Consider the following 27,500-nt stretch of genomic DNA (forward strand, 5'->3'; position numbering starts at 1 on the left):
AGTCAAGAAAAAGAGTTGGTTCTTTATTCGAATCCCTGGGAACGAATCTCGTTCCGACCAGAAATGCTCCGTGTGAAATCACAAGAAATGACGTCATGTAGCTCAGTCATTAGGCGCAGATAGCGAAAGCAGGAAAAAAATGGAATGGAAAAAGCGTTCCAAGGTGTAATAAAGTTCAAAACAAAAGGTATAATCCAATGAATAACTTTACTGAGAGATTTGAGCAGGGTACAAACACATGACGAACACTTTTACGACCAACCGGAAACATAGCAACCAGGCTAGCAACGCACCTCCTTTACGGCAGCTGTCGCAACGTTCTTAAAGCAACCGCAGCACATACATATATATACAACACATCTCCCTTTTTTAACTTTTGTTTTTCTTTCCTTGTAAACAAAACAAAATCACAATGTAGATGTGTTGTCTGTCTAATTATAAATAATGCAGACGAGGCGTGTTGGCTGAGTTCTTGACGTTTACTTTCACAGCGTGCTCATAACCTCATTCTTAGCTGCCGGGTGACGACATGTAACAACACTTTTTGGGGCTACCGCGCATGCTCGTCGCTCCCGTTGCATGCTGGGTAGTGTAGTTGTTATATTCCCTAGCTCATAACATCTTTCCCCCTATAAAGAAATAATGTTAACTCAATAAAGTGTATTTCTTTTTTTAGCTTTAACTTTTCATTTTTTAGCATTGTAACCACATTTGCAAACAACTCTTCATAGAATTTTCTTTCAATAAAGAAATAAAGTGCAAAAATGTCAAAGCATCATAACAAACAGTTATGTCAAATAGCAGCAGAAGTGCACTTTTTGGAGAGCTGTATTATTTTCAGTTTGTACCCAAGGGACTGATTTTATTTAAAACTATATTATTATTTATACACCTATAGTGATCATAGAGACAGGTTGTTTTTGTGTTACTGCATATATTTGTTTTTCTGAAAAATCCCACTTAATATACTTTGGGTAACAACAGTCAATATTTATTTATTTTATTTTATTTTTTTAGGGGGGTAACAGTCAATATTTATTTATTTATTAGATACAATTTTTTTCTTATATAATAAAAGTGAGCTTTTGTTGAACCAAATATTGTGTGGTTTTTTTCCATATACAACAACCTATCAGGACTCGATAAGAGAATCGATAAGGAATCGGTTCGATAAGAGGATTCGATAATAGGCTCGAACTCGATAATTTCTTATCACACATCATCCCTAGATAAGTGTGACCAGTAGATGGCAGTCACACATAAGAGATACGTGTGGACTGCAGGTTGACGCCTGTGCAATAAATGACGCTATAAAGTACCCATTAGCAACAACAAAACGATGTTTCATTGAGAATATAGAACATTACACACGCCGCTCAAAGATCTGTCAAAATGTTTTAGTATGACTTTGGTAAGCTATGAAGTCGCACCGCTTGATGGATTGTCGGAGCATTACGGCTACCATAGTCAGACGTACAGTGCTTCAACATATGGTATTATTATGGTGTGTGTATAAGGACCCCAAAATGGCACCTATTAGCTGACATATATTTTGTTTCGCGTTATTATGCAAAACCAAATCTTCTTACCTTCTGGTACCTGCTGATGTGCATATGGGATCTGCATAAGTCCTGAAAATTTGCGCTTGTTTGCCATTGTAGTCAATAAGCTCCCTATTTTTCCTCTATCTTCTTGTTATGGAACATTCATCCTCTGCTGTTGACATTTCTAATATAAAGTAGCGTACAGTTCTAACTTATATCTGTCAGTAGACTCGCCATGGAAGCGCTAAAAACTACCGGTGTAGTGAGTTTACATTATTCACCCATGGAACTTTAGTTATTAGAGAGTTCAAGTCGGATGGTTTTTCACGGGACACATTTCCGGCCTTGTTGTTGCACTAGTGAGCCACGGATAAGGAGCTGCTGCTCTGTTATTGATTGAAGTGAAGTCTGAAAGTCATTAAAACAGTTAGCTCCATCTTTTGAGACTTCTTCCACTCCCGTCCTTGCACGCTACAACAAAGATGACGGGGAGAAGACGATGTCAGAAAGTGACTTGAAAATGATCAGTAAACATCATCTTTGCAACATTTTGACCAAAGAACCACCATTACATGTTATGTAGACCACAAGGAAGTCTTTTACATTTAGAAAAAAAAATCATAATATGACCCCTTTAATGCGCTTTTTAATCCAATGCGCCTTTTGTATGAAAATAGACCTGAATAGACGCTCTCATCGGCAAAGCGCCTTATAATCTGGTGTGCCATATGATCTGGAAAATACAGTATGTAAAAATACTTATACCTCTCCAATGCATGTCAGTTGAGAGTTGAAGTCTTACCAGTAGCACAGTCTTCCATCAAAGTGTGGCTGCTCCGCCTCGTGTCATGCGACGTCAGGAAGCTGAAAGAGTCCTGTTTGCTGATGAGACTCTCCAGAGTGGCGTCCTCTGGCCCGGCGTGCTCACCGAAGCTCTCCCTTGCGCCCGGCAGGTCTTTGTCCAGCGGGTCGTCCTCGCCCAGGTAGGCGTAGGGGCAGTACTCCCGCGTGCGAGGGTAGATGTTGGCGTTGTCGTAGCAGTTGGAGCAGATGACCAACGGATCAGGAGCGCCTGTTGACGCAAGACAGGACATCTTTTATTGGAATTTGGTCAACCATTGACAAGCCTTATGTGAGACGTATGTTTTCCATCTTGTATGCGTTCTAACTCGTAAATAAACACTGGCAAAAGTCAGCTAACAATAGAGCCAGTGAGTCACTATATTAGGCCTATAAAGCGCTCTAAAAACATGCAAACACCCTGTGGAGGGAGGTGTGGCCAGCGCGCCTGCAGGAGCAAAGGTCACCGCCTCGGTCTATGGTGCTGAGGACGAGCACCATCGGATAGGGGCGGGGCATGTGCTGACGGTGAGACACAGCTGGCAGGTGATTAGATTTCACAGGTGGTACGTGTTAATCTAATCATCTGTTGTCTTTAACAGTAAGTGGCCGGGAGCAGGAGGGGAGAGAGGATACGGAGGTGGCTAAAAAGTCACGTCCTGCTGGAGAGAAATCTGTTGAGAAACTCTGTGGACATTAAAACATTGTTAAAAACTGCAAGCTTGGCTCCTGTGCCGTGTCTAACAGGGGACTGATAGGAAGCGACTTCCACACACCCCCATCAAGGTTTGAGTTTGAGTTTGAGTTTATTTCGAACATGCAGGCATACAACATGATACATCACAATTTCCAGTTTCTCTTTTCAACATGTTCGAAAAGGAGTAGGAAGAAGCAGAGCTTATTTAATCCTACCCCTTTTCTTTACATAACAGTTGCTGAAACTTTTTTTATTCACTTCCTGTTCTCAATTTTTTCACAATAAACTCCATATGTAATCACAATAAAAATAAATAAATAAATAATAGTAAGAATTTAATAATAATAATTGGTGAAGAAAGTCATATTTCATATGATGAGATAAGTAAGATTACTTTAAGAATGAATGAATGAATGGATGAAATAAATTGAAAATGTTTGTCATGGTTCTTCTTCTTTGTACTTTGTAAACACTTTGAGTTTGAAGAGTTTCTTGAAGTGGATCATATTAGTACATTGTTTGATTGCTTTGCTTAATCCATTCCATAATTTAATTCCACATACTGATATACTGAAGGTCTTAAGTGTTGTACGTGCGTACAAATGTTTTAAATTACATTTTTCTCTAAGATTATATTTCTCTTTTGTTGAGAAGAATTGTTGTATATTCTTGGGTAGCAGGTTATAGTTTGCTTTGTGCATAATTTTAGCTGTTTGCAAATTCACTATGTCGTGGAATTTCAGTATCTTTGATTCAATAAATAAAGGGTTTGTATGTTCTCTATATCCAACATTATGTATTATTCTAACTGATCTTTTTTGTAACACCGTTAATGAATGAAGTGTACTTTTGTAATTATTTCCCCATATTTCTACACAGTAGCTCAGATATGGTAACACTAGTGAGCAGTATAGACTATGAAGTAATTTTTTGTCTAGAACATGTTTTGCTTTATTCATTATTGACGTGTTTCTTGCTACTTTATGTTGTATATTTTTTACGTGAGATTTCCAGTTCAATTTGTCATCAATCATTATACCTAGAAATTTGGTTTCATTTACTCTTTCAATTTCTATTCCGTCTATTTGTATTTGTGTTTGACTTTCTCTTCTACTATTACCAAATAGCATTATTTTAGTTTTACTAAGATTCAACGATAGTCAGTTTTTGTCAAACCATCTTTTTAATTTGTTAATTTCTTCTGTTATTTGTATTATCTCCTGTGTGTTCTCTCCTGAACAAAACGCTGTTGTATCATCCGCAAATAATACTAACTTTAAATCTTTTGTAACTTTACAAATGTCATTTATATAGAGATTGAATAATTTAGGTCCTAATATTGATCCCTGAGGTACACCACAGGATATATTTAGCGTTGTAGACATGTGTTCGCCTAGCTTCACGTATTGTTTCCTGTTCGTTAGATAACTTCTTATCCAGTTTAAGACTAACCCTCTGATGCCATATCGTTCTAGTTTTTTGATTAAAATATTGTGATTAATTGTGTCAAATGCTTTAGTTAGATCCATAAAAACTGCTGCTGCACGTTTTTTACTGTCTATTGCATTGGTAATTTCTTCTGTAATTTCAATTAAAGCCATTGAAGTTGAGACATTAGCTCTGTATCCATATTGGTTCTCTTCGAGTATTCTATTTTTATTTATGAAACCCTCTAATCTGTTATTAAACAGTTTTTCAATGATTTTAGAAAATTGTGGAAGTAAAGAAACAGGTCTATAATTTGTAAATTGATGTTTATCTCCAGTCTTATAAATTGGTTTTATACACATGCTGTAAGTAATGTAGTAACATTCATAATAACATGTAATATTTACATAGTTTGATCTTTTTAAGCATGTGGCTGCTTATTAATTTTACAGACGCATCCCAACCAACGTTCCCGCTAAGGTGTGCACTGCTCACGCGTCCTCTGCACACGGCAAATCTATGCCACGCACAAAATCAAATAAAAAAAACTAAATTAAGCAATTTCTGAAGGAATTGTGTGTGACTGCTCCAATGCTGAAGTTGTACTTCAAAAAGACTAATTGTTGAAGAAGAGCACACAATTCCTGAACAGGCTGAATATTTTGAAGTTGGAACGGTTTGAATTGGATAAAAAAAAAAAGTTGTGGAACTTTGAAAAATGTCCCATTGATTTCAATTGGAAGTTCATGGAAATTCGTGAATTTCAGGAAAAGCAGAATTTTTTATGGAAAATGCTAAATATTTTTAATTTTGTGAATGAGTTGAAATGGTTGGTGTTGGAGATTTTCAAATCAGTCGAGAAATGTTGAAGTAGTAACATTTTTAATTGAGAAATGGTATTAAGGAATTCCTGAAATTTCGAGAAAACCGGGAATTTTTCCAGTTAAAAAAAACTACTTCATTTTTGTCCTGATTAAGAGGAATGTTTTGACGGTGGAACGGTTGAAGTGGGTTGAAAAATGTGGAAAGAGTAGTCGCCAGAAAAAAGGGTCAAAATAGGGTTTGAAAAAACGGGAATTGTGGGAATTCCTGGAATTTTTTGGGACTTGGAAAAATAATAGTTTAAATTTCCAGGATGGTGGAATATGTTGAAGGTGGAATGGTTGTCAGAATAATTGTATCTAAGTTATCAAAAAACTTTGTGATTCAATGAGTTCCCGGCGAGCAGACAAAAGCTGTCTTTGATCTTACCAATCAAAAGGCTTGTAAAACTCCACTGTGTAGCATGGGAAGCGACATGAAGGTGTCGGTTTCTTTGATGTATTGTAATCCACAGGTGATTTTGTCTTGACCCGAGATTTACAAAGCGGAGAGGAAGCAGGACCTGACCCCCCTCCAAGCACCCTTTCTTTGAACTGTTTTGTAACCAAAGGCGACGGCTGTTTACGACCTCCCTTCCTTTAGAAACAGCTGTTGCCATGTAATCAGGGAAAGTCCAAATAAAAGAGGAGGCGTACAATCTTTCGTCAGAGCGTGGTGGAAGACTGTGCAAAGAGTACAGCCCAGACGTTTCTCCTCAATGAGCTAAATTGAATTCTGTCTCTGTTTAATTCCTTGCTTCTTGTCTGTTTAATAGATGTCATCAGTTTTTGAACATGACAATGGTTTTAATAGGTTGAAAAATGGCCAATTCATTTTGAATGGGGAAAAATGTCCTGGAAAACCTGGAATTCTGGGAAATCTGGGAATTTTTTTATTTGTCAAGGGAAAGCCTGAACAGTTTCAAGTTGGAACTGTTTGAATCGGGTGAAAATGTGGAAGGTAGAGCGCGCCAAAATCTGGAGAAGAAGAAGAAGGAGTTGAATAAATAGATACATTTTGGTGTAGAAAACCATGTGTAAATGTTTTTGGAGCATTCACACAATTAAGCGCATAACAATTGTCAATGTAAGTGACGACACACGGCCACGACAGAGAAAACAGTTTTTTGTCATCACTGTTCAATTATTGCAACGTCTGTTGAGACGCTTTAAGGAGGACATGAATTCCATGGATCACTTTATTGAGCAAAACTTTATTGTCGGACATAAACACATGACCAAAACATTGGTAACAAATGTTCTATCTAGCAAAATTGGTCATTTTCTGCCATACAAACCAAACCAAAACCAACTTTGTCATCTGTCATATCAACAGCACCCGGTCGTTACACTATGATTTACCAATCAAATGTGTGCTTATTCTACTGTCACTTATTAAGAATCTTAATTTATAAATATTAATCATTAAATGATGTTATTATATCAAAGAAATACTAATAAAAAGATACATTTTACAAACACAGTTACAGGAATGTACACATGATCTCATGCTTACATCTCATTGTGCAACATGTGAATGTTTTAATGGGAACTAAATGTGATCTCTGAAAAAGGTTTAAAACATTATTTCCAAAGCAGGACCTCCACCCAGACATACACTACTAGTGCAAGGCTCATGAAAAACAATATTTTTTGTTATTGTCATTGTAAGTGGGCCAAAACACTTATATTAGAAAATAATCTAAAGGAAATGACTGCTGTCATTTGATTATAATAGGAAGATATTTTACTTGTTATTTAGTCAAGTTTGGGACAGGTGTGCTGCTGGTGTGGCCACAGTGTGGACGTCGCTCACATGTGATCCACTGACTGCTCAAGGAGTTATTAGAGGGAACATTGATCACGTTTGCTTTCTCCTTCAACACTGACTACTACTCATGCAGACTTTGTGAGAGCCCACAAACATCATTAAACAATCACTTACTGTACAATGTCTGCTCTCACTGGGATAAAGACTGATGGGATGTTTATATATTCCCGTTTAGATTAAGAATAAATCATAAACCTTGCAAAGGGTACAAAAAAGGGTGCAGACAAGCGTCTTTGTGTCTTTCTCGTCATCTCCGGGTCTAAGTTGGACTTGAAAGTTTACCGACTTCTCAGTTTATGTCCAGGTGAGAGACATAAAAGTAGTTCCTTCATGTTAGAGCTTATAACAACAATGTTTGCTTAATATTCAGGTCACGAGATGTAAATGGAGTACTGTTACGCTTTTTGGATGTTTTTTTTAGTGCGTTTCGTGTGTGCAAGGGGTTATGGCTCCAATTAGCTTCATTGTTAGCTGACTTTTATTTACAAGTTAGGATGCAATGTGGTGGCAGTAGAGTGGAAAACACATTGACTTTATATGTTTAATTATTTCATTCATATCCAATCTTATTTACGATCTGCAAAGTATGTAAAAACACAGTTTAAACATCACAAAATGCCACAAATGTACACTCTTGCTATTCTCTCAATGAGCTTCAAGACGTAGTCACCTAAAATGGTTTTCACTTTCACAGGTGTGCTTGAAGCTCATCGAGAGAATGCCAAGAGTAAGGGTGTAACGGTACGTGTATTTGTATTGAACCGTTTCAGTACGGGGGGTTCGGTTGGGAACAGAGGTGCACCGAACGAGTTTCCACACGGACATATTAAGTAGCGCACCGCACGGACGGCCATAAGTAGCGTAGCGCACGTTGTGTTAACAATGCACACCGAGGCACAACACACGGCATGCTAGCAACGACCGGGCTACGACAACATGCAAAATCCAGAGCTGGAAGACCCTCCTGCCTCGTTAAGATCTCTTGTTTGGGAACACTTCGGCTTCGCAGTGCGATACAACAATGGAGGACGAGAGGTGGACAAAGAGAAAGCGGTTTGCCGACATTGTTCAGCAGCAGTAGGGGATGCTTCTGGCAACACGTCAAACATGCTAGCCCATTTGAAGCGGCACCACCCCCAAGTGAACATCGCTTCAACGAAGAGAAAGACGGGTGTCGTGCAAACACCGCATTCAAGCAGCCTCTCCTCGGCGAGTCAGACAGGGCTAAAGCAATAACAAATGCCGTTGGTGTTTTTATAGCAGCAGATTTAAGACCATATTGCATTAAAAACTAGATTTTGGTTGAAGAACAATGAGCCCATATATCCTCTTAATGCCAAGTTAGCCAGGCACTACCTCGCCATACCTGCTACCTCCGTGCCCAGTGAAAGGGTATTTTCCACAGCTGGAGACATTGTAACTGCAAGCAGGTCTGCTCTTTCTGCAGACAATGTGGATAAACTGATTTTTCTGGCAAAAAACATGAAGATTGAGTGAAAGTCACGAGGGTTAAAGGCTGGCGGGGGGGAAGAAAGGTTAATATGAGGCTGAGTTGACTTGAAACTGTTTATTGTTGGACTTTTTATATGTAGAAGAAAAGTTTTGTCATTTTATTTAATCTGAGCAACAACTTGAAGCAGTTTGATGTTGCACTTTATATGTAGAAAGGTTTTGTTAAGAAACCAATTCTGAGCCTTATCTTATTTAGTTTTTATTTGATGTACACTACCGTTCAAAAGTTTGGGGTCACCCAAACAATTTTGTGGAATAGCCTTCATTTCCAAGAACAAGAATAGACTGTCGAGTTTCAGATGAAAGTTCTCTTTTTCTGGCCATTTTGAGCGTTTAATCTGCTCAAAGGAAGGTCAGTTTTGTAGCTTCTGTAACGAGCTAAACTGTTTTCAGATGTGTGAACATGATTGCACAAGGGTTTTCTAATCATCAATTAGACTTCTGAGCCAATGAGCAAACACATTGTACCATTAGAACACTGGAGTGATAGTTGCTGGAAATGGGCCTCTATACACCTATGTAGATATTGCACCAAAAACCAGACATTTGCAGCTAGAATAGTCATTTACCACATTAGCAATGTATAGAGTGTATTTCTTTAAAGTTAAGACTAGTTTAAAGTTATCTTCATTGAAAAGTACAGTGCTTTTCCTTCAAAAATAAGGACATTTCAATGTGACCCCAAACTTTTGAACGGTAGTGTATGTTGACCACATGAACTCTGGCAATGGACCCAGTGTGTATATGTATGTTATTATTATCCATAGCATTCATGACTGCCTGCTGTTGCACTGATCAGCCTAGTGGTGGCTCACATCCATCACACACAGAGCTATTTCTATTTTTGGGCAGAATTATTATAGTGTTCCCAATGTTAATAAGATAAAGCCATTGTTTACAAATTTGGTAAATAAATCACCAGAAAATTTATATTTTGTTGTTTTCTTACTGTACCGAAAATGAACCGAACCGTGACCTCTAAACCGAGGTACGTTCCGAACCGAGATTTGTGTGTACCGTTACACCCTTAGCCAAGAGTGTGCAAAACAGTAATCAGAGCAAAAGGTGTATATAATATAAAACATGTTTTCCGTTATTTCACCTTTTTTGTTAAGTACATAACTCCACATGTGTTCATTCATAGTGTTGATGCCTTCAGTGACAATCTACAATAGTCATGAAAATAAAGAAAACCCTTTGAATGAGAAGGTGTGTCTAAACTTTTGGCCTGTACTGTATGTGTTCTTGCCTCTCATAAGGATTGTAAATGATAGGTAAAAAACAAAAAGGTGCAGTTCCCCTTTAAGACTTACCCATTGTCCACTGATGCAGTTTTGGACTATATTTGACATTGTGCAGAAGGACCATTTATTCAAAACCAAGCTGTAATCTAAATCAAATCAAAAGGAAAGGTAAAGACGCATTCTTTGGAATGCAACAAGGTCCCAAACAAACCTGAGGCAGCTGCAGCGGGTCCATCTGAGGGGTGGAAGCTGCTGTGGCCAGTGAACAGTGATCCCACCCGGTAGTGAAGACGTCCGTTACTTTCCGTTTCTGCTTCGCTGCCTGTGTCTCCGTAGCACACACCTGGGACACATGGGACAGTCAGTCTAGCAACACCCAAGCATGGTCATGTACACATACCGTTACATATTGATTATGTAGTTATCATAATGACATTATTCATCCACATTTCACTGCAGTCTTTCTTGCTCATATTGGCTGCGACCTTAAAACGGTGTCTCGGTTTTCCTTTGTATTGTACTCCAAAAGGTCAGACAAAAAGACTGAAAATCGCACAAAAACTTCAGAATTTCCTCCAACAAAAATGTATTTCAATCCCATTAATCTTTAAATATTAACACATAATGAAGAAAAAATATGATTCTGCTGGCATAAAACAAATTTTAATGAAAGGGAAAACGGCAATGAGCAGAGAGGGAGGGCAGGAGGGGAGAACTACACAGACCACACCTAATTTAAGTGTTTCTCGCCTTCTTTATTAAAGTGCTGGCGTTCACAACCTTTTTTAACTCCATGGTGGCTTATTTTAAAGCTGTATTCAATTAAAAAAAACACAGAAACTGGTGATGTAACTGTGTTAGTTAGCATAGACATACAAAGTCAACCAGTAGTGACGTTATGGGGCAGAATTACTTCTGGGTGAGCAGGATAACAGCGATATTTTGCAATAAATACACATTAAAAACAAAGTACAATTAGTAACACAACAAGACCATTGCACGTAATTCTTTGTTTGGCCTAGGAGATTTCATATCAGGGTTATCGTTATTGTTGAATGTGCTCAAAAAGTACTTAAACACACACTGAAATCTGTTAACCAAGTTATTTTCTGAAATAACTTACATAAACACTGTAAAAAAAACAAAATTTTGCATGTTTTTGTGTCTTATGCTTCACTGATAGTGTTTTACTATTTTATCTGTTTTAAAGGCTAAGCGTTTATTGCTTTTAATATTAGTTTGTAATGTAGCACTTTAAGATTTATTTCAAATAAAAATACATTAAAAATCAAACATATTTATTTTAAAACTATTACATAAGTAGTATTACTATTATTAATCATTTCTGGAGGGCGTTGTGTCGTCGTACTCTGTTCAGCGGTCCTCGAACGCACCGAAAAAACACCACCGTCTTGTATTCCTCTTAGAGAGCACAGCTTGAAGGTTCAATCGAATATCTTAGTTGCTCCGACAGTAATGTGTTTATATCATTTCAGATTGGGGTATGTTGTTTTTTTAATGGGGAAATATGTTAATGCCTTTTGTTTTCATGTTAGCTTTTAAGCCAGCAAGCTTTTTGCCAGTCAGTCCATGAGTTTATTACAGTGCAGCTATCAACTTTTCAATAATTTCACTTTAAAACAATAATTTTAACAGTCGGGATTTTACCGCCTTCATGATTGATACCGTTTATCGCTACGTCCCAAGTTTGGCTGCTTGATATATTGGAATAATATGCCGGCAGACTGACTGAATGTTTGGTTGAATGATAATGATGACAGTATACAAAAACCAAGGCAAACGTTTGCAGAAAATGTGAATCAAAAATTAAAAGCAACTTATAGTGGGGCGTATGAAAAGTGAGGATTGATTGAGACTTTTATTAGTAGATTGCACAGTACAGTACATATTCTGTACAATTGACCGCTAAATGGTAACACCCGAATAAGTTTTTAAACTTGTTTAAGTCGGGGTCCACGTTAATCAATTCATGGTAAAGTAGCAGCGTGTTTACAAAACATGCTGTATTTTTTGGACTATAAGGCGCACTTAAAATCCTTTCATTTTTAAAAAAATCGACAGTGTGATAAGTGTGACCAGTAGATGGTAGTCACACATAAGAGATACATGTAGACTACAATATGACGCCCGAGACAACACCAAAACTTTAAATGTTCTCTTAAAAATAAAGAACATTACACGCGGCGCTCAAAAATCTGTCAAAATGTTTTAGTACGACTGTGAAGCCGCACCGCTTGATGGATTGTCGGCCCATTACGGCTACCATAGTCAGAGATACAAGTATTACTATGGTGTGTGAATAAGTACCGCAAAATGGCACCCATTAGCAGACATTATCTGGAGTTTTGTTTCGCAATATTATGCAAAACCACCTTTTCTTATCTTCTGGTACCTGCTGATGTGTATTTGAGATCTGCATAAGTCCTGAAAATTTGCGCACGTCCGCCACTGTAGTCCGTGACGATGCCGTAGTCGATAAACTTCTTCTTCTTCTTCTCTATGTTCTTGGTATGGAACATTCATCCTCCGCTGTTGCCATTTCTAATATAAAGTAGTGTAAAGTTAAAACTTATATCTGTCAGTAAACTCGCTATGGAAGCGCTAAAAACTACCGGTTTAGTGACTTTACATTATTCACCCAAGGAACTTTAGTTATTAGAGAGTTCCGGTCGGACGGTTTTTCACGGGACACATTTCCGGCATTATTGTTGCACTAGTGAGCCACGGATGAGGAGATGCTGCTCCGTTAATAATTGAAGTAAAGTCTGAATGTCATTAAAACAGTTAGCTCCATCTTTTGACTCTTCTTCCACTCCCGTCCTTGCACGCTACACCGCTACAACAAAGATGACAGGGAGAAGACGCTGTCGAAGTGGAGGCACGTAAATAAGACCGCCCGCAAAACGGTGCATCCGGAAGAGACTGTCACAAAGTGACTTGAAGATGATGTGTAAAACATCATCTATGCAACATTTTGACCATAGAACCATCATTAAATGTTATGTAGACCAGTGATCCCCAACCACCGGTCCGGGGACCGGTACCGGTCCGTGACGCATTTGCTACCGGGCCGCAGAGAAACATTAAATAATTTCTAATAATTTAAAATAATTGTAAAAAACGTTTTAATTGCTGGAGAGTCGACTGATATTCAAATCTCACACATTTCTTTTCATGTATTGCCTTGACAACGACTGCATTTTCTCCGACTTAACTTTTGCCTTTCCCACTAGACACACCAATAAGCTTTTTTATAGATGTACAATAACACTCCTCATAGTACGTTGCCATTTGTTATATTTGTTATAGCTTTGTAACGCGATACAATGCACATTAATGAACATATAAAATATGAATGTGACAGATTGTAGCCAAAGGCTGATTTCCATCTCCATCTCATTGCATAGAAACAAGCCCAGGGCTCCCACTAATTCAGCGTTATAGTGAGTTGCATTTTTCATGCACTTATTTTTGCTGTATTTATCTGGCACAAGTGGAAATCCGGGCCCTGAAAATAATGCCTACATTAAACCGGTCTGTGGTGCAAAAAGGGTTGGGGACCACTGATGTAGACCACAAGAAAAAAATCATAATATGACTCCTTTACTGCGCCTTATAATCCGGTGCCCCTTTTGTATGAAAAAAGACCTAAATAGACCCGCTCTTTGGCAGTGCGCCTTTGAATGCGGTGCGCCCTATGGTCCGGAAAAATACGGTACTTGGTATTAAAACAATAAAAAACAATAATTAGAGAAGTAGAAGTAAAAAAACAGTGCTCATATCTGCTCCTATCCACTCGCCCAAACTCAAGCCTTATTCAACTGTTGTTTGTTTAGCTACATTTTACTGCAAATGAATATCAGCTCCAATGACTACTAATAATCGGTATCGGTCATAAAAAACTAAACAAAAGGAACAGCAAACATGTGTGCTGTCAGGTCAGCTGGCTCACCCTCAGTGCCCTTGTGCACGTATCCATTGGAGAGAGGAGGCATGAGCTGCTGGTGGCTGCCTGCCTCAGAGCTGCTGTAGCCCTCTGGAGGTTCTGACAAAGTCCCCTGAGAGGAGAGGTAGCTGGGGATGTCTGCTGGTAAATTCATCTCATCTAGGAAAACATGATATTTCAATCAATCAAACAATATTTGCATAGCACTTTTCATACATATGAAATGTAGCACAAAGTGCTTTACCTTTAAAAAACAGTACCTATTCCTTTCTACCACACACTAAAAACATATGTGGCTGAGCACCGAAGAACCAGGTCATACAACACTATCTTAGGGAGCAAAGTGCACCAGGGGCTGCATGATAAGGGGCCACAACCGTAGCAACCCTGATCTAAGGCAAACAGCGAGGGACCCATGAGCCAGGGCCACAGCAGCCGCGGCACATCGGAGCCCCCAGGACAGGCTGAAAATCACTTTAAACATCTAAATATATTAAGAGGATTAAATAATATAAAATATAATATAAAAATGCATAAATATTACAACAATATGTAGTAAAAAACTAAATAAGGTGAATTAAATTGGTATGTGGTAAATAAAAGCTAGATAAACAGAGTTAAAAAGATAGTCAAAATTATAAGATGAACAAGAATATTAATTACATTTGAAATTTGGGTTTTGAATGTAAAATAATCCACAAGGTGACGATCCCATAAGTTCCAGACTCGAAGCCGCTACTTTTTTCCTACTCTTTGAACCCTGCGGCTTATAAAACGATGCGGCTAATTAAGGGATTTTTCTTCGCTTACGGCCATAAAGCAAATCTTTTTTATAAAACACATACAAATACTTTATTTTTCGGAGTATAAGTCGCACGGAGTACAAGTCGCACCGGCCGAAAATGCAAATTAAAGAAGGTAAAAAACATACGCACTGGAGTATAAGTCGCATTTTTGGGGGAAATGTATTTGATAAAACCCAACACCAAGAATAGACATTTGAAAGGCAATTTAAAATAAATAAAGAATAGTGAACAACAGGCTGAATAAGTGTACATTATATGAGGCATAAATAACCAACTGAGAACGTGCCTGGTATGTTAACGTAACATATTATGGTAAGAGTCATTCAAATAACTATAACATATAGAACATGCTATACGTTTACCAAACAATCTGTCACTCCTAATCGCTAAATCCCATGAAATCTTATACGTCTAGTCTCTTACAAGAATGAGCTAAATAATATTATTTGATATTTTACGGTAATGTGTTAATAATTTCACACATAAGTTGCTCCTGAGTATAAGTCGCACCCCCGGCAAAACTATGAAAAAAACTGCGACTTATATTCCGAAAAATACGGTACATCGAAATGGTGTGCTAATGTTTGTGCTACGGCGACCTCTTTTGGACGAGTTTGAATGGCTACAGTGTTCTTTGCTGTTTGAAGCCTTGAACTGGAAGTACAAGTATGGTTGTACGCTTCTACTCGTCCATAGCATTTCTACTCGTTTGGATTCTTCACTCATCACCCCAAGCAACGTTTGCAAGTTCTACAATATAACTAAAACAATTCTTACTTACTAAACCGTCCCACGTGTGACGTCTGTAGGAGTGGTGTTTTTATGCATATTTGTACGTGTTATCGTAATGCTAGCATTACATTAAGCCAACATGCTAACACGTTTACGAGTGCCTGTGTTACTATTATTAACTTACAAGGGCATTCTGTTTGTATTGTGTCAGTTTCGTAAAATCCTCAAGACGTCACCGTGTAGTCATTGAGTCTGTCTAGCTGATTGGAGAGCTAGCTTCTGCAGCTAGTGGGTTCATGACGATGACTTCTGTTTTGTTTGATCAGCCGTTTTACATACACTGTTTGGACACAATTAAGTAATTACAAAATATTTCTGTGTAAATAACTCATTTCACAACATCACAACAAATATCTTCGACTTATAGTGCGGAGCGGCTAATACCGTAATTTCCGGACTATAAGCCGCTACTTTTTCCCCTCGTTCTGGTGCCTGCGGCTTATACAAGGGTGCGGCTTATATACGGCCTGTTCTTCTCCGGCACCGACGAAGAGGATTTCGGTGGTTTTAGAAGACGATGACACAATGATTAAAGACTGACTTTTCATATACCGGTAGGCTGGTTATTTTGATAACGTACAGGCGAGCACTTTGTATTACTTTGCACCGTTGTATTATTTGTACTCTGCACGAATGCTGTTCGCCATGTCAAAGATGTGAAAGTTTGATTGAATGATTGAAAGATTTATTGTTAATAAATGGGACGCTTTGCGTTCCCAAACAGTCATCTCTGTCCCGACAATCCCCTCCGTGGTAGCAGGAACCCCGATATACTACGGTAATTACACATCAAAACCCTGCGGCTTATAGTCGGGTGCGGCTTATATATGGAGCAATCTGTATTTCCCCCTAAATTTAGCTGGTGCGGCTTATAGTCAGGTGCGGCTTATAGTCCGGAAATTACGGTATATGGAAAAATACTTTTTTCGTCTAAAATTTAGTGGGTGCGGCTTATATACCAGTGCACTCTATATGGAAAATGGGCTAATATTATGGCGCAACATTTGCTGACCTGTGTTTGTGATGCTGTAGTCTTCGTTGTTCCTGCGCATATGATAGATGACGATGACCCAGACCAGCGAAGTCCCGACCACACAGCACACCACCACTATCACCACGATGCCCACCGTGGTCCAGCCGTCCTGGTCGTACACCACGCCAGTGTCGCAGTTGGGTGACGGCGTGACACCCAGGTAGACGTGGCCGCGCTCTGTTCCCACCGTGTTGGACACGACGCAGGTGTACTTGCCGGCGTCGGTGGGGCCGGCGTCGACGATGATGAGGAGTTGGTTTGCTGCGGCAAAGAAGTGGCGCTCGGTGAGTACAAGGGGTGCGTCGTCTTTGGTCCAGTTTAGGCGCGGTGCGGGGCTGCCGCCGGCGATGCACTGGAGCACGGCGGTTTCCCCTCTGGCCACTGTTCTGTCTTCAAGGGGCCGAATAAATGAAGGTGTTTCTGTAAAAGAGAAATATGTCACCAAGTGGCGAGTGTTGGAATTGGACTGCTTGTTTTTGGGAGAGAGAGCAAAAACATGCAGCGTTGACATAAACCGGAACTCACCCAGGACAGTGAGCGTGGCGTTGGCCGACACGCTGCCCGCCGCGTTCTGTGCGGTGCAGCTGTACACGCCCATGTCTTCCGTCTTCACGCTGGTGATGAAGAAGGTGTCGTCGTAGGGCATCACAAGCATCCTGCGCTCCCGGGCGGCAGGGAAGTCGGTGCCGCCGTCCTTCTGCCAGGCGATCTGCGGGAAGGGGTGGCCTTCCGCGGCACACTCCAGCCTGGCATTGTTGCCGGTGCGGGTCGTCAGATCCATGGGAGTCTTGAGGAAGGATGGCAGCTCTGCGGAAAGATAGGAAAATTTAGGTCTGAACAACACCACCTACCTAGTGATGGGAATCAAATCTATATTGCAGCCTCCTGCGGTAGAACCATTTTAAAACAGGTTGCAAAGGCTCCTTATTTGGCTGCGGTGACATATTGCATCATTTTGTCCAAATTATTTTTGTACTAGTTAATGTCGGGTTCAGTGGTGTGCCGTTAGGGCCAGCAAGGTCTTCTCTGCTGGCCTAACATAAATCATGATCATAGAGTAAAAAAAAGTTAATTTGAATCTACTTTCCATAAAGTATTCATCATTTTCTATTCATGTCTTATTAGGTTCCAGTGTTGCTTGTTTTTACGTTAGACCTTTTATCCAATCAGAATTAAGCTCGCTTGTTGCCAGCGCTGTATAAATTCTGCCGAATAGACAGTTTTCACTTGTCACTCCCAAGTGAGAATCCAATCACAAGTTGTAATTTGCGAAAAGCAGGAAGGGGCACCGCAGCCATACCCGGCCAACGGAGAAATAATCGGTTCTCACTTTTTTAACTCCCAAAGAAAAAGTTCAAATATTTAATATCCATCCATCCATCCGCTTATCTGAGGTCGGGTCGCGGGGGCAGCAGCCTAAGCAGAGAAGCCCAGACTTCCCTCTCCCCAGCCACTTCGTCCAGCTCTTCACGGGGGATACCGAGGCGTTCCCAGGCCAGCCGGGAGACATAGTCTTCCCAACGTGTCCTGGGTCTTCCCCGTGGCCTCCTGCTGGTCGGACGTGCCCTAAACACCTCCCTAGGGAGGCGTTCGGGTGGCATCCTGAGCAGATGCCCGAACCACCTCATCTGGCTCCTCTCCATGTGGAGGAGCAGTGGCTTTACTCTGAGCTCCTCCCGGATGACAGAACTTCTCACCCTATTTCTAAGGGAGAGCCCCGCCACCCTGGGGAGGAAATTAATTTTGGCCGCTTGTACGTCGTGATCTTGTCCTTTCGGTCATAACCCAAAGCTCATGACCATAGATGAGGATGGGAACGTAGATCGACCGGTAAATTGAGAGCTTTGCCTTCCGGCTCAGCTCCTTCTTCACCACAACGGATCGATGTTTAGTATGTTCTTTGCAATTATTTTAATTTCGACAGTACCACGTAAGGTAATGTTTTAAATGCTGAGGCGGGTTCATTGATTTTTAAATGTGCCAAAATATAGCCTGTTTTGTACACTGTTGAGGTGGTTCAATATGCAGTGGTGCAAAAGTGTGTTTCTGTATAGTATTTCTCCAGCCGTGGTCATGTGGTGACATAAATTATGGTATTTTGAAGGGTATTTATTAAAGTCGGACTAAGTAGGACATTACAGAAGGCCTAGGTGGGAAAGGCACAGCCCGCCACTGGTCTGGTTACTTCCTATTGTAACATGGTTCTATCTATGCTTCTGTTAAAATGTAAAAAGGGCTGCAACTAAAGACTATTATAACAGTCGACTTATCATCGATTACCTTAACGATTAGTTGACTAATCAGACTATAAAGCGGACACATAATCAGTAGCTGTAATTTATCGATCGACTTTTAAATTCAGCTTGAGATATTTTTCTGCATCGGCTTGCGAACAACAAAGATGACTAAACATATCAATCCAACCACTGTACTATCGACCTATACTAATACTCTACTTGATATCGTTACTGTCGATATATGTATCGGTTAACATATCCTCCTATGGTGTGTAGTGTAGCATGATTAGCTATTCCTCATAATGAGACTCATAGAAATGTAGTTTTTTTGCCACCATGGAGGCGAGGATCGCTGTATTAGAAGGGGCTTTGCACTGTGGAGGGACGTTAGCCGCCGGCAAGAATGCGACAGGGCGCGTTCGTTGGCTTGTCGCTGTCAAATTTGCGGGACAGAGCTTGAATGTGTCTATCGCCAGTCATATTTATATTAACCTTGGGGCCCAACTTACAGAAGTTTTCCTTGTAAGATCTAGCATGTTTATACCTTTTATCTGTTATTACTTGTTTAAAGAGTAGCTGAAACATAGCTTACCCTACATGAAAGACCAGCAGCTGCAATTGGTGTTACATTATACAATAACAATTATAAAAATAAAGCAAAACGATATTATATAAGAAAACATATGTTAATACTTATTACGAATAACACAATTATTTTTGGGACTATTTTAAGCATTCAAAAGGGACAAGCAGTAGAAAATGGCTTGAAAAAATATGCATCATCAGAAATTATATGATGTCGTCACATTGACCACACCCCTACCCCCACCCCCACATGTATAAAGGCAAGTTGGAGGAAACCCTTAAAGCATGTGTTAAGCGCAAAGATTATTATTTATTTAACACATAAACTTTAGGCTTGGGTCAGGCTGATTAGGGGAAAAAAGTATAACCAAATATACTACATAAGAAGGGGATCATAACTGACGAATGGTGGTAAAATAAACTAAATGAACCTTGAATCTGTTTTTTAACTAAACTGTCAATAACATTTAAGTGCAAATGAAAACACAGCTTCACCACTTTAGTCATTGTTAGAATAATTGTGTGTAAGTTATCACACAACTCTTATGCTTAAAGGCCGTTGCTATAGTTATTATCAATAGTGCTGAAGTTGTACTTTTCTATCTGTGCAAATGGACGACTTGCAATCCAAGGTTGCGTGGCGTCTCGTATCAGTGTTTGTGTCCAGAACATTGAGTACCGTGACGCAGACAAAGCAGAGAAAAGGCGATATCATGAGTGTCAGCACATTTGCATTTCTGAATAATCAAATATTGTGTCCAACTGGGGCTGCTGAAATTACCCCCCTTCCTTCAGAAGCAGCCTGAGTGATGTAACCAGGGACCTCCCAAATAAATAGAGGAGCACATGGGTCTGGACCTTAGAGCGTGGTGGGAGATTGTAACTGAGTGTGCAGCCCCAAACGTCTCTCCTCATTGAGCCAAATTGAACTCTGTCTCTGCATGATTCCTTGCTTCTTGTCTGTTTAATAGATGTCATCAGTGTTTGAACCTGACAGTCATCATTTTTGTGCCGAAGAAACTTCTAAGTTTTTAGCTCCAGACTTCTACTGTGTTTGAGATCATAATTACTGCAATAAGAGGTAGAAAAGTGTGTTGCAACTAGGGGCTGGGCGATATATCGGTTTACGCGATATATCGCGGGTTTGTCTCTGTGCGATATAGATAATGACTATATGGTGATATTCGAGTATACGTTCTCACGCAGTTGCTTTTAGCTGCTGGCATTACACTACAGGCTCTCCTCGCGCTTCCCTGTGTCTCCTTCTCACAGACAGCAAGCGCACCTTCTTACACACGTCACATACTGTCACGTCATACGTCACATACGTATACGCCCTCGCGCAGCAAAGAGGTAGCAGCATGCGTAACGTTAGCTGTGATGCTAGCATAGCCGTGCGAGTGGTAATACGAGAGAGAGAAGGTGCGAATCTGGTAACAAATGAAGGAATAATTAATTCCCCCCAAAAACAGCAGGAGGTCAATCGTCTGGCGGTGGTTTGGCTTCAAGTGGGAATAGACAACCGTAATTTGTCAAGTGTGGGGAAAAAGCGTTGCTATAAAAAGTAGCATTACTGCTAATATGTCGCATAATTTGAAAAGTCACCTGTTAAAGTTAAAGTACCAATGACTGTCACACACACACTAGCTAGAGAATGAAGAGTGCTTACTACGCATGTCAACATCTCTGTTCGGTGCCACACGCCCACACCATCATGTTTGCAGAGGCAAACATTTCCAGATCAACACCGTATGAAAAAAATAGTGATTTTTTTTAGTTGTGATTTCCTTCTCTGCATGAAAGTTTTAAAGTAGCATATATTAATGCAGTATGAAGAAGAATGATTTAACGTAGACACATAGAATCATCATACTGCTGTGATTATATGCATCAAGTGTTCATTCAAGGCTAAGGCAAAATATCGAGATATATATCGTGTATCGCGATATGGCCTTAAAATATCGCGATATTAAAAAAAGGCCATATCGCCCAGCCCTAGTTGCAACTGAGTACTGCTCAGAAATAGATATTTTTTTGCCGGCACTATTCTAGTTTCTTCAAAATATCCACCCTGTGCTCTGATTACTGCTTTGCACACTCTTGGCATTCTCTCGATGAGCTTCAATAGGTAGTCACCTGAAATGGTTTTCCAACCATTTTGAACCTCTTGAAGCTTATCGAGAGAATGCAGAGAATGTGCAAAGCAGTAATCAGAGCAGGGTGGCTATTTTGAAAAAACTAAAATATAAAACATGTTTTTAGTTATTTCACTTTTTTTTGTGAAGTACATAGACCACGAAGGGAATAAGCGGTAGAAAATGGATGGATAGATGGATAACTCCATGTGTTCATTCATAGTTTTGATGCCTTCAGTGACAATCTACAATGTAAATAGTCATGAAAGTAAAGAAAACGCATTAAATGAGAAGGTGTGTCCAAACTTTTGGCCTGTACTGTGTGTGTATATGACAAATAGCTCACAATGTACATTTCTTTGCAAACACGCTTCTTACCGTTGACAGTGAGCGTTGCCTTGTTGGAGTAGTTGGCGCCAAAGTGGTTGGACACTACGCACTGGTAGCGTCCCTCCTCGGTGAAGTTGATGCTGAGGAGGTGGAGCACGGTGGTGTAGACCAGCTCGCCCTCCTGGAACCGGGCGTAGTTTTGCACCTCAGCGTCGTATAGTACCTCCCCGTCTTTCCGCCACGCCGTGCTCATCGGGGAGTCGCTGCTGCTGGACGCCACGCAGCTAAGAGTCACGTTGTTGCCACGGAGCACCACAGACGTCTCAGGATGCGTGCTGATCCTGGGCTTGGGGAAGTCGTCTGTTGATCGTTGGATGTCCAACATGGAAAGGGCAGAATGACTGACAAATTTAGTCCGTGCACCTCAATCCATGTATGTAGAAATATGGTAGTAGTAGTGGTAGGAGAATGAAAAGGGTGGGAACACTGACCACAAACAAAGTCCACCGGGCTGATGGAAAGGACATTGCGTCCGAGCAGACTGGCAGGATGGGCACAGACGGCAGACACAGGTGGCTGGAAGTGGCTGTTGCTGAGCCAGGGTCCCAGCCACTGCATGTGGCAGTCGCACAGGAGGCTGCTTGTGTTGAGGATGCTGAGAGGTCAAGAGGACGGAAGTGTGAGAGAGTTGAAAACGTAGAACTGGGCCGATAAAACGATATCAATACAGTATATATCCCGTTAGACACGTAGTCAATATAAATAAAAAATGCCGGAAAGAATGAAGCATGGTTGGTTGCACTTGCGGTCTGTAATCTAACAAAACTGGAAGAGATCAGTGCGCAACAGGAATGATACGCTAAACCACAGGTTTACCCCTATTTAGTGCCTAGTGGTTAGAGCAGGCCTGGGCAATTATTTTGACTCGGGGGGCCAAATTTAGAGAAAAAAATGTGTCTGGGGGCCGGTATATCTGATTTTTAGGAACACTAATACAAAACCTCACAATAATGTCTGATTGAATGCTAAAAATGTTTAATTTTTTACTGAATGAGACACCCAGAATGGACATGGAAATAAAGAATGTGGGATTTAAAATATCAACTATGAATGATAAAACACTGAATATTGACAACATATGAACGTCACACCCCCTCTCGATTGACATATTTGCAACAAACACAGCGAAATATGAACGCGAAGGGTAAAAAAAACCCCCACCTACAATCTGATATATCTGATATATCACTAAGCTTTAGAACTTTGTTGTAAAAATCTCCTTCCGTGTCTGTCCCTGACACCCACATTTCAGGCTGGCCGCTCTGGAAACACTCTGTGGAAACGCTCCCCACCCACACTGCTTGGTGTGACTGAGCTGCTGTGACTTAGATTACCACAGTAACTAGTATATCATACAAAAGCGCAGATTCCAACCATTGAAATACTTTGTATAGTTGAAGACTTACGGTCATTTGAAAACATCACTGCACATCATAAATCTTAAAGACGTAAAAAAATTATTTTGGAATGTCCAGCGGGCTAGGTTGAAAAGCTCAACGGGCCGCATGTGGCCCCCGGGCCTTAATTTGCCAAGGTCTGGGTTAGAGTGTCCGCCCTGAGATTGGTAGGTTATGAGTTCAAACCCCGGCCGAGTCATACCAAAGACTATAAAAAAATGGGAGCCATTACCTCCCTGCTTGACACTCAGCATCAAGGGTTGGAATTGGGGGTTGAATCACCAAAAATGATTCCCGGGCGCAGCAACCGCTGCTGCCCACTGCTCCCCTCACCTCCCAGGGGGTGATCAAGGGTGATGGGTCAAATGCAGAGAATAATTTTGCCACACCTAGTGTGTGTGACAATCATTGGTACTTTAAGGTGTCAAACTCAAGGCCCGGGGGCCAGATCTGGCCCGCAAATACCTGGAATTGATATATGTCAAAAAAGTAATTAATATTTTCTCAATAAATGTAAAAGATTTTTTTCATTTTGACAGGAAAAATATATGTACTGCTTGAAATCGCATGTATTTTAAATTTTAATAGTATCCAATATTGCAACAAATATTACATATTATCATACTTTCCAAAGATTCTTTGTCTAAATAAAAATAAATACTTAAATATCTGCTTGACTTATGATTTTACAGCAAACTTCCCATCAAATTAATAAAAATTACAATAAATTTGATGGTGTTCTTTAATAATTGAAAAAAAACCTACCATTTTTTTTGCATTTAAATTCTGTTAACTGAGCGGCCATATTTTTACTGTAAAATTTTGTTTTCACGGTGTATTACTGTAAATGGAAAAACGATACATTTGTTTTTACGGTAGAAAAACTGGCAGCTAAGTTGCCAAAATCAAAAAATGAACTTGTACTGTTTTTCCATTCACAATATATTGTGGTGAAAACCAATGCATATTTAATAGTAAAATTCTGGCAATTAAGTTGCCAGCTTTTTCCTTAAAAAAACAAAAACAAAACAGTGTACCGTTTTTATATTTATCGTAAAATGTTGTAAAAAAATATATATTAAAAAAACACTATATTTTACAGTAACATTTTATAAATGTAAAGATTTTACTGCAAAATCAACAGTCTACTTAAAACAATTTATATAATTAATAATGAAATCCAGAGGCAAAATCATACATTATTCACTGTTACAAGCGGCCCTCTGATGGCAGTCATAACTGCCATGTGGCCCTCAATGAAAACCAGTTTGACATCCCTGCGCTAAACAGCCAAAAGTGTCAACTATCAAGTTTGGTTGCGCCATCTCGCTGTTGATTCTCTGCATGGAGTGAGAAGAGAAGGTACGAATGAGTGCTGCAGAGAGCAAAGATATTGTGGATCAAGCGAGAAAATTCACCTCGACAGGATTTATTAGTCCTTCGCTGTGTTCGTCTTTTCTTATAAACCCTTGTCCCTTCCCTATTCGGACGTACGGAAACATGTAGGATCTAAAGTGCAGTAAAGTATAAATAAAATAAGCTAACCACCACCAACGGGTGAATGATTGATGGATTCTCACTTCTCTGTGAAGTGTCGAGAAAAGCGCTTAATAAATCTAATCCAATACTATTATTATTATAAATAAACCATAACAAATGTGATACTTTAAACTAATTTGGCCCAATAATATTTAAATAATAATTATTGCATAACATGAATTATTTTCCATATGAATAACAGATCACGTCCTGGCAATAAAGCTGCAAAAAAATGTTCTCAGGTTTCCCTATGTTTACATTTTCAAACTCTAAACTATTTGTTTACACGTTATTGAGTATTTCTTACATATCCCTTATTTTTTACCCCTATTGTTAAACGGTTATTATTAGGTGTTCAATGTGATTTTACAATTTTGTTTGGATTATCATATTTTTCAGACTATAAGGCGCACTTAAAATCCTTTCATTTTCTCAAAAATCGACAGTGCGCCTTATAACCTGGTGCGCCTAATGTACGGCATAATTCTGGTTGTGCTGCCTGACCTGCAAGCAATTTTATTTGGTACATGGTGTAATGATAAGTGTGGCCAGTAGATGGCAGTCATACATAAGAGATATGTGTAGACTGCAATATGATGGCAGTAAACATCAAAACTTTAAATGTTCCATTGAGAATATAGAACATTACACACGGCGCACAAAAATCTGTCAAAATATTTTTAGTACGACTTTGGTAAGGTATGAAGCCCCACCGCTTGATGGAGTGTCGGCGCATTAAACATACGAGTATTATTATGGTGTGTGTATGAGGACCGCAAAATGTCACCTATTAGCAGACATATTATATGGGGTTTTGTTTCCAATAATATGCAAAACCAACTTTTCTTACTCTGGTACCTGCTGATGTGTATTTGGGATCTGCATTAGTCCTGAAAATGTGCGCGCATCCGCTATTGTAGTCGTAGTCAACTACAGAGAGCAAAGATATTGTGGATCAAGTGAGAAAAGTCACCTCGAGAGGATTTTTTAGTCCTTTGCTGTGCTCGTCTTTTCTTATAAACCCTTGTCCCTTCCCTATTCGGACGAACGGACACATGTAGGATCTAAATTGCAGTAAAGTATAAATAAAATAAGCTTACCACCACCAACGGGTGAATGTGGAGTCGATAAGCTTCTTCTTTTTCTCTACCTTCTTAAGTGACATTCATCTTCCGCTGTTGCCATTTCTAATATAAAGTAGTGTAAAGTTCTTACTTATATCTGTCAGTAAACTAGCTATCAAAGCACTAAAAACTGTAGAGGGCTTACATAATTCACCCATGGAACTTTAGTTATTAAGAGAGTTCCGGTCGGACGGTTTTTCACGGGACACATTTTGTTGTTGCACCTCGTTGTTGCACTAGTGAGCCACGGATGAGGAGATGCTGCTCCGTTATTGATTGAAGTAAAGTCTGAAAGTCATTAAAACAGTTAGCTCCGTCTTTTGACACTTCTTCCACTCCCGTCCTTGCACGCTACAACAAAGATGACGGGGAGAAGACGCTGTGGAAGGTGAGCCACGTAAATAAGACCGCCCACAAAACATCCTGAAGAGACTGTCAGAAAGCTACTTGAAGATGATGTGTAAAACATCATCTATGCAACATTTTGACCAAAGAACCACCATTACATGTTATGTAGACCACAAGGAAGTCTTTTACATTTAGAAAACATTCATAATATGATCTCTTTAGTGCACCTTTTGTATGAAAAAAAGACCTGAATAGACCCGTTCATCGGCAGTGCGCCTTTTAATACGGTGTGCCCTATGGTCGGAAAAATACGGTATGTGTTTTACATGGTCGTGTTGACAATTGTTCCTTTCTGCCTTCATAGACGAGGGGATTATAATCAGAGGAAGCTTACATTCTAAAATAAAAATGTATACATTTAATATATTTTTGAACTGTTTCTTTCTTTTCGATAGGTCATAAAAAGTATCAATGATCGATATAAAACGCGATATAGTTTTTAGTCATAGCACCCAGCCCTATGAAAACTAGAGATGTCTGATAATATCGGACTGCCGATATTATCCGCCGATAAATGCTTTAAAATGTAATACCGAATATTATTGGTTTCAAAAAGTAAAATGTATGACTTTTTAAAACGCCGCTGTACGGAGTGGTACACGGACGTAGGGAGAAGTACAGAGTGCCAATAAACCTTAAAGGCACTGCCTTTGCGTGCCGGCCCAGTCACATAATATCTACAGCTTTTCACACACACACAAGTGAATGCAATGCATACTTGGTCAACAGCCATACAGGTCCCACTGAGGGTGGCCGTATAAACAACTTTAACACTGTTACAAATATGTGCCACACTGTGAACCCACACCAAACAAGAACGACAAACACATTTTGGGAGAACATCTGCACCGTAACACAACATAAACACAACAGAACAATACCCAGAAACCCTTGCAGCACTAACTCTTCCGGGACGCTACAATATACACCCCCTGGTACCCCCTACCCCTCCACACACACATACTTCAACTCCGCCCACCTCAACCTCCTCATGCTCTCTCAGGGAGAGCATGTCCCAAGTTCCAAGCTGCTGTTTTGAGGCATGTTAAAAAAAATAATGCACTTTGTGACTTCAATAATAAATGTGGCAGTGCCATGTTGGCATTTTTTTCCATAACTTGAGTTGATTTA

The 27,500-nt window shown here is 39.8% G+C and overlaps 1 protein-coding gene across 2 annotated transcripts in view; it reads right to left on the bottom strand.

The window, feature by feature from the left end:
* Window positions 1–27,500, bottom strand: part of lrig2 (leucine-rich repeats and immunoglobulin-like domains 2) — a 50,549-nt gene that overhangs the window by 1,959 nt on the left and 21,090 nt on the right. Inside the window, exons 11-18 of one of the 2 annotated variants that reach the window (XM_062037474.1) lie at window positions 22,333–22,496; window positions 21,890–22,201; window positions 17,080–17,361; window positions 16,534–16,974; window positions 13,930–14,082; window positions 10,168–10,299; window positions 2,347–2,616; window positions 1–2,015 (exon numbers count right to left, since the gene is read on the bottom strand). The exon at window positions 1–2,015 is cut by the window's left edge and continues 282 nt beyond it. In XM_062037474.1, coding sequence (XP_061893458.1) covers window positions 1,972–2,015; window positions 2,347–2,616; window positions 10,168–10,299; window positions 13,930–14,082; window positions 16,534–16,974; window positions 17,080–17,361; window positions 21,890–22,201; window positions 22,333–22,496 — 1,798 coding nt within the window. In that variant the 3' untranslated portion in view covers window positions 1–1,971. The remainder of the gene's footprint in view (window positions 2,016–2,346; window positions 2,617–10,167; window positions 10,300–13,929; window positions 14,083–16,533; window positions 16,975–17,079; window positions 17,362–21,889; window positions 22,202–22,332; window positions 22,497–27,500) is intronic. The other variant, XM_062037473.1, reaches the window with a different exon arrangement.

Source organism: Entelurus aequoreus, linkage group LG26 (assembly GCF_033978785.1).
Source record: "Entelurus aequoreus isolate RoL-2023_Sb linkage group LG26, RoL_Eaeq_v1.1, whole genome shotgun sequence".
Lineage (NCBI taxonomy): Eukaryota > Metazoa > Chordata > Actinopteri > Syngnathiformes > Syngnathidae > Entelurus > Entelurus aequoreus.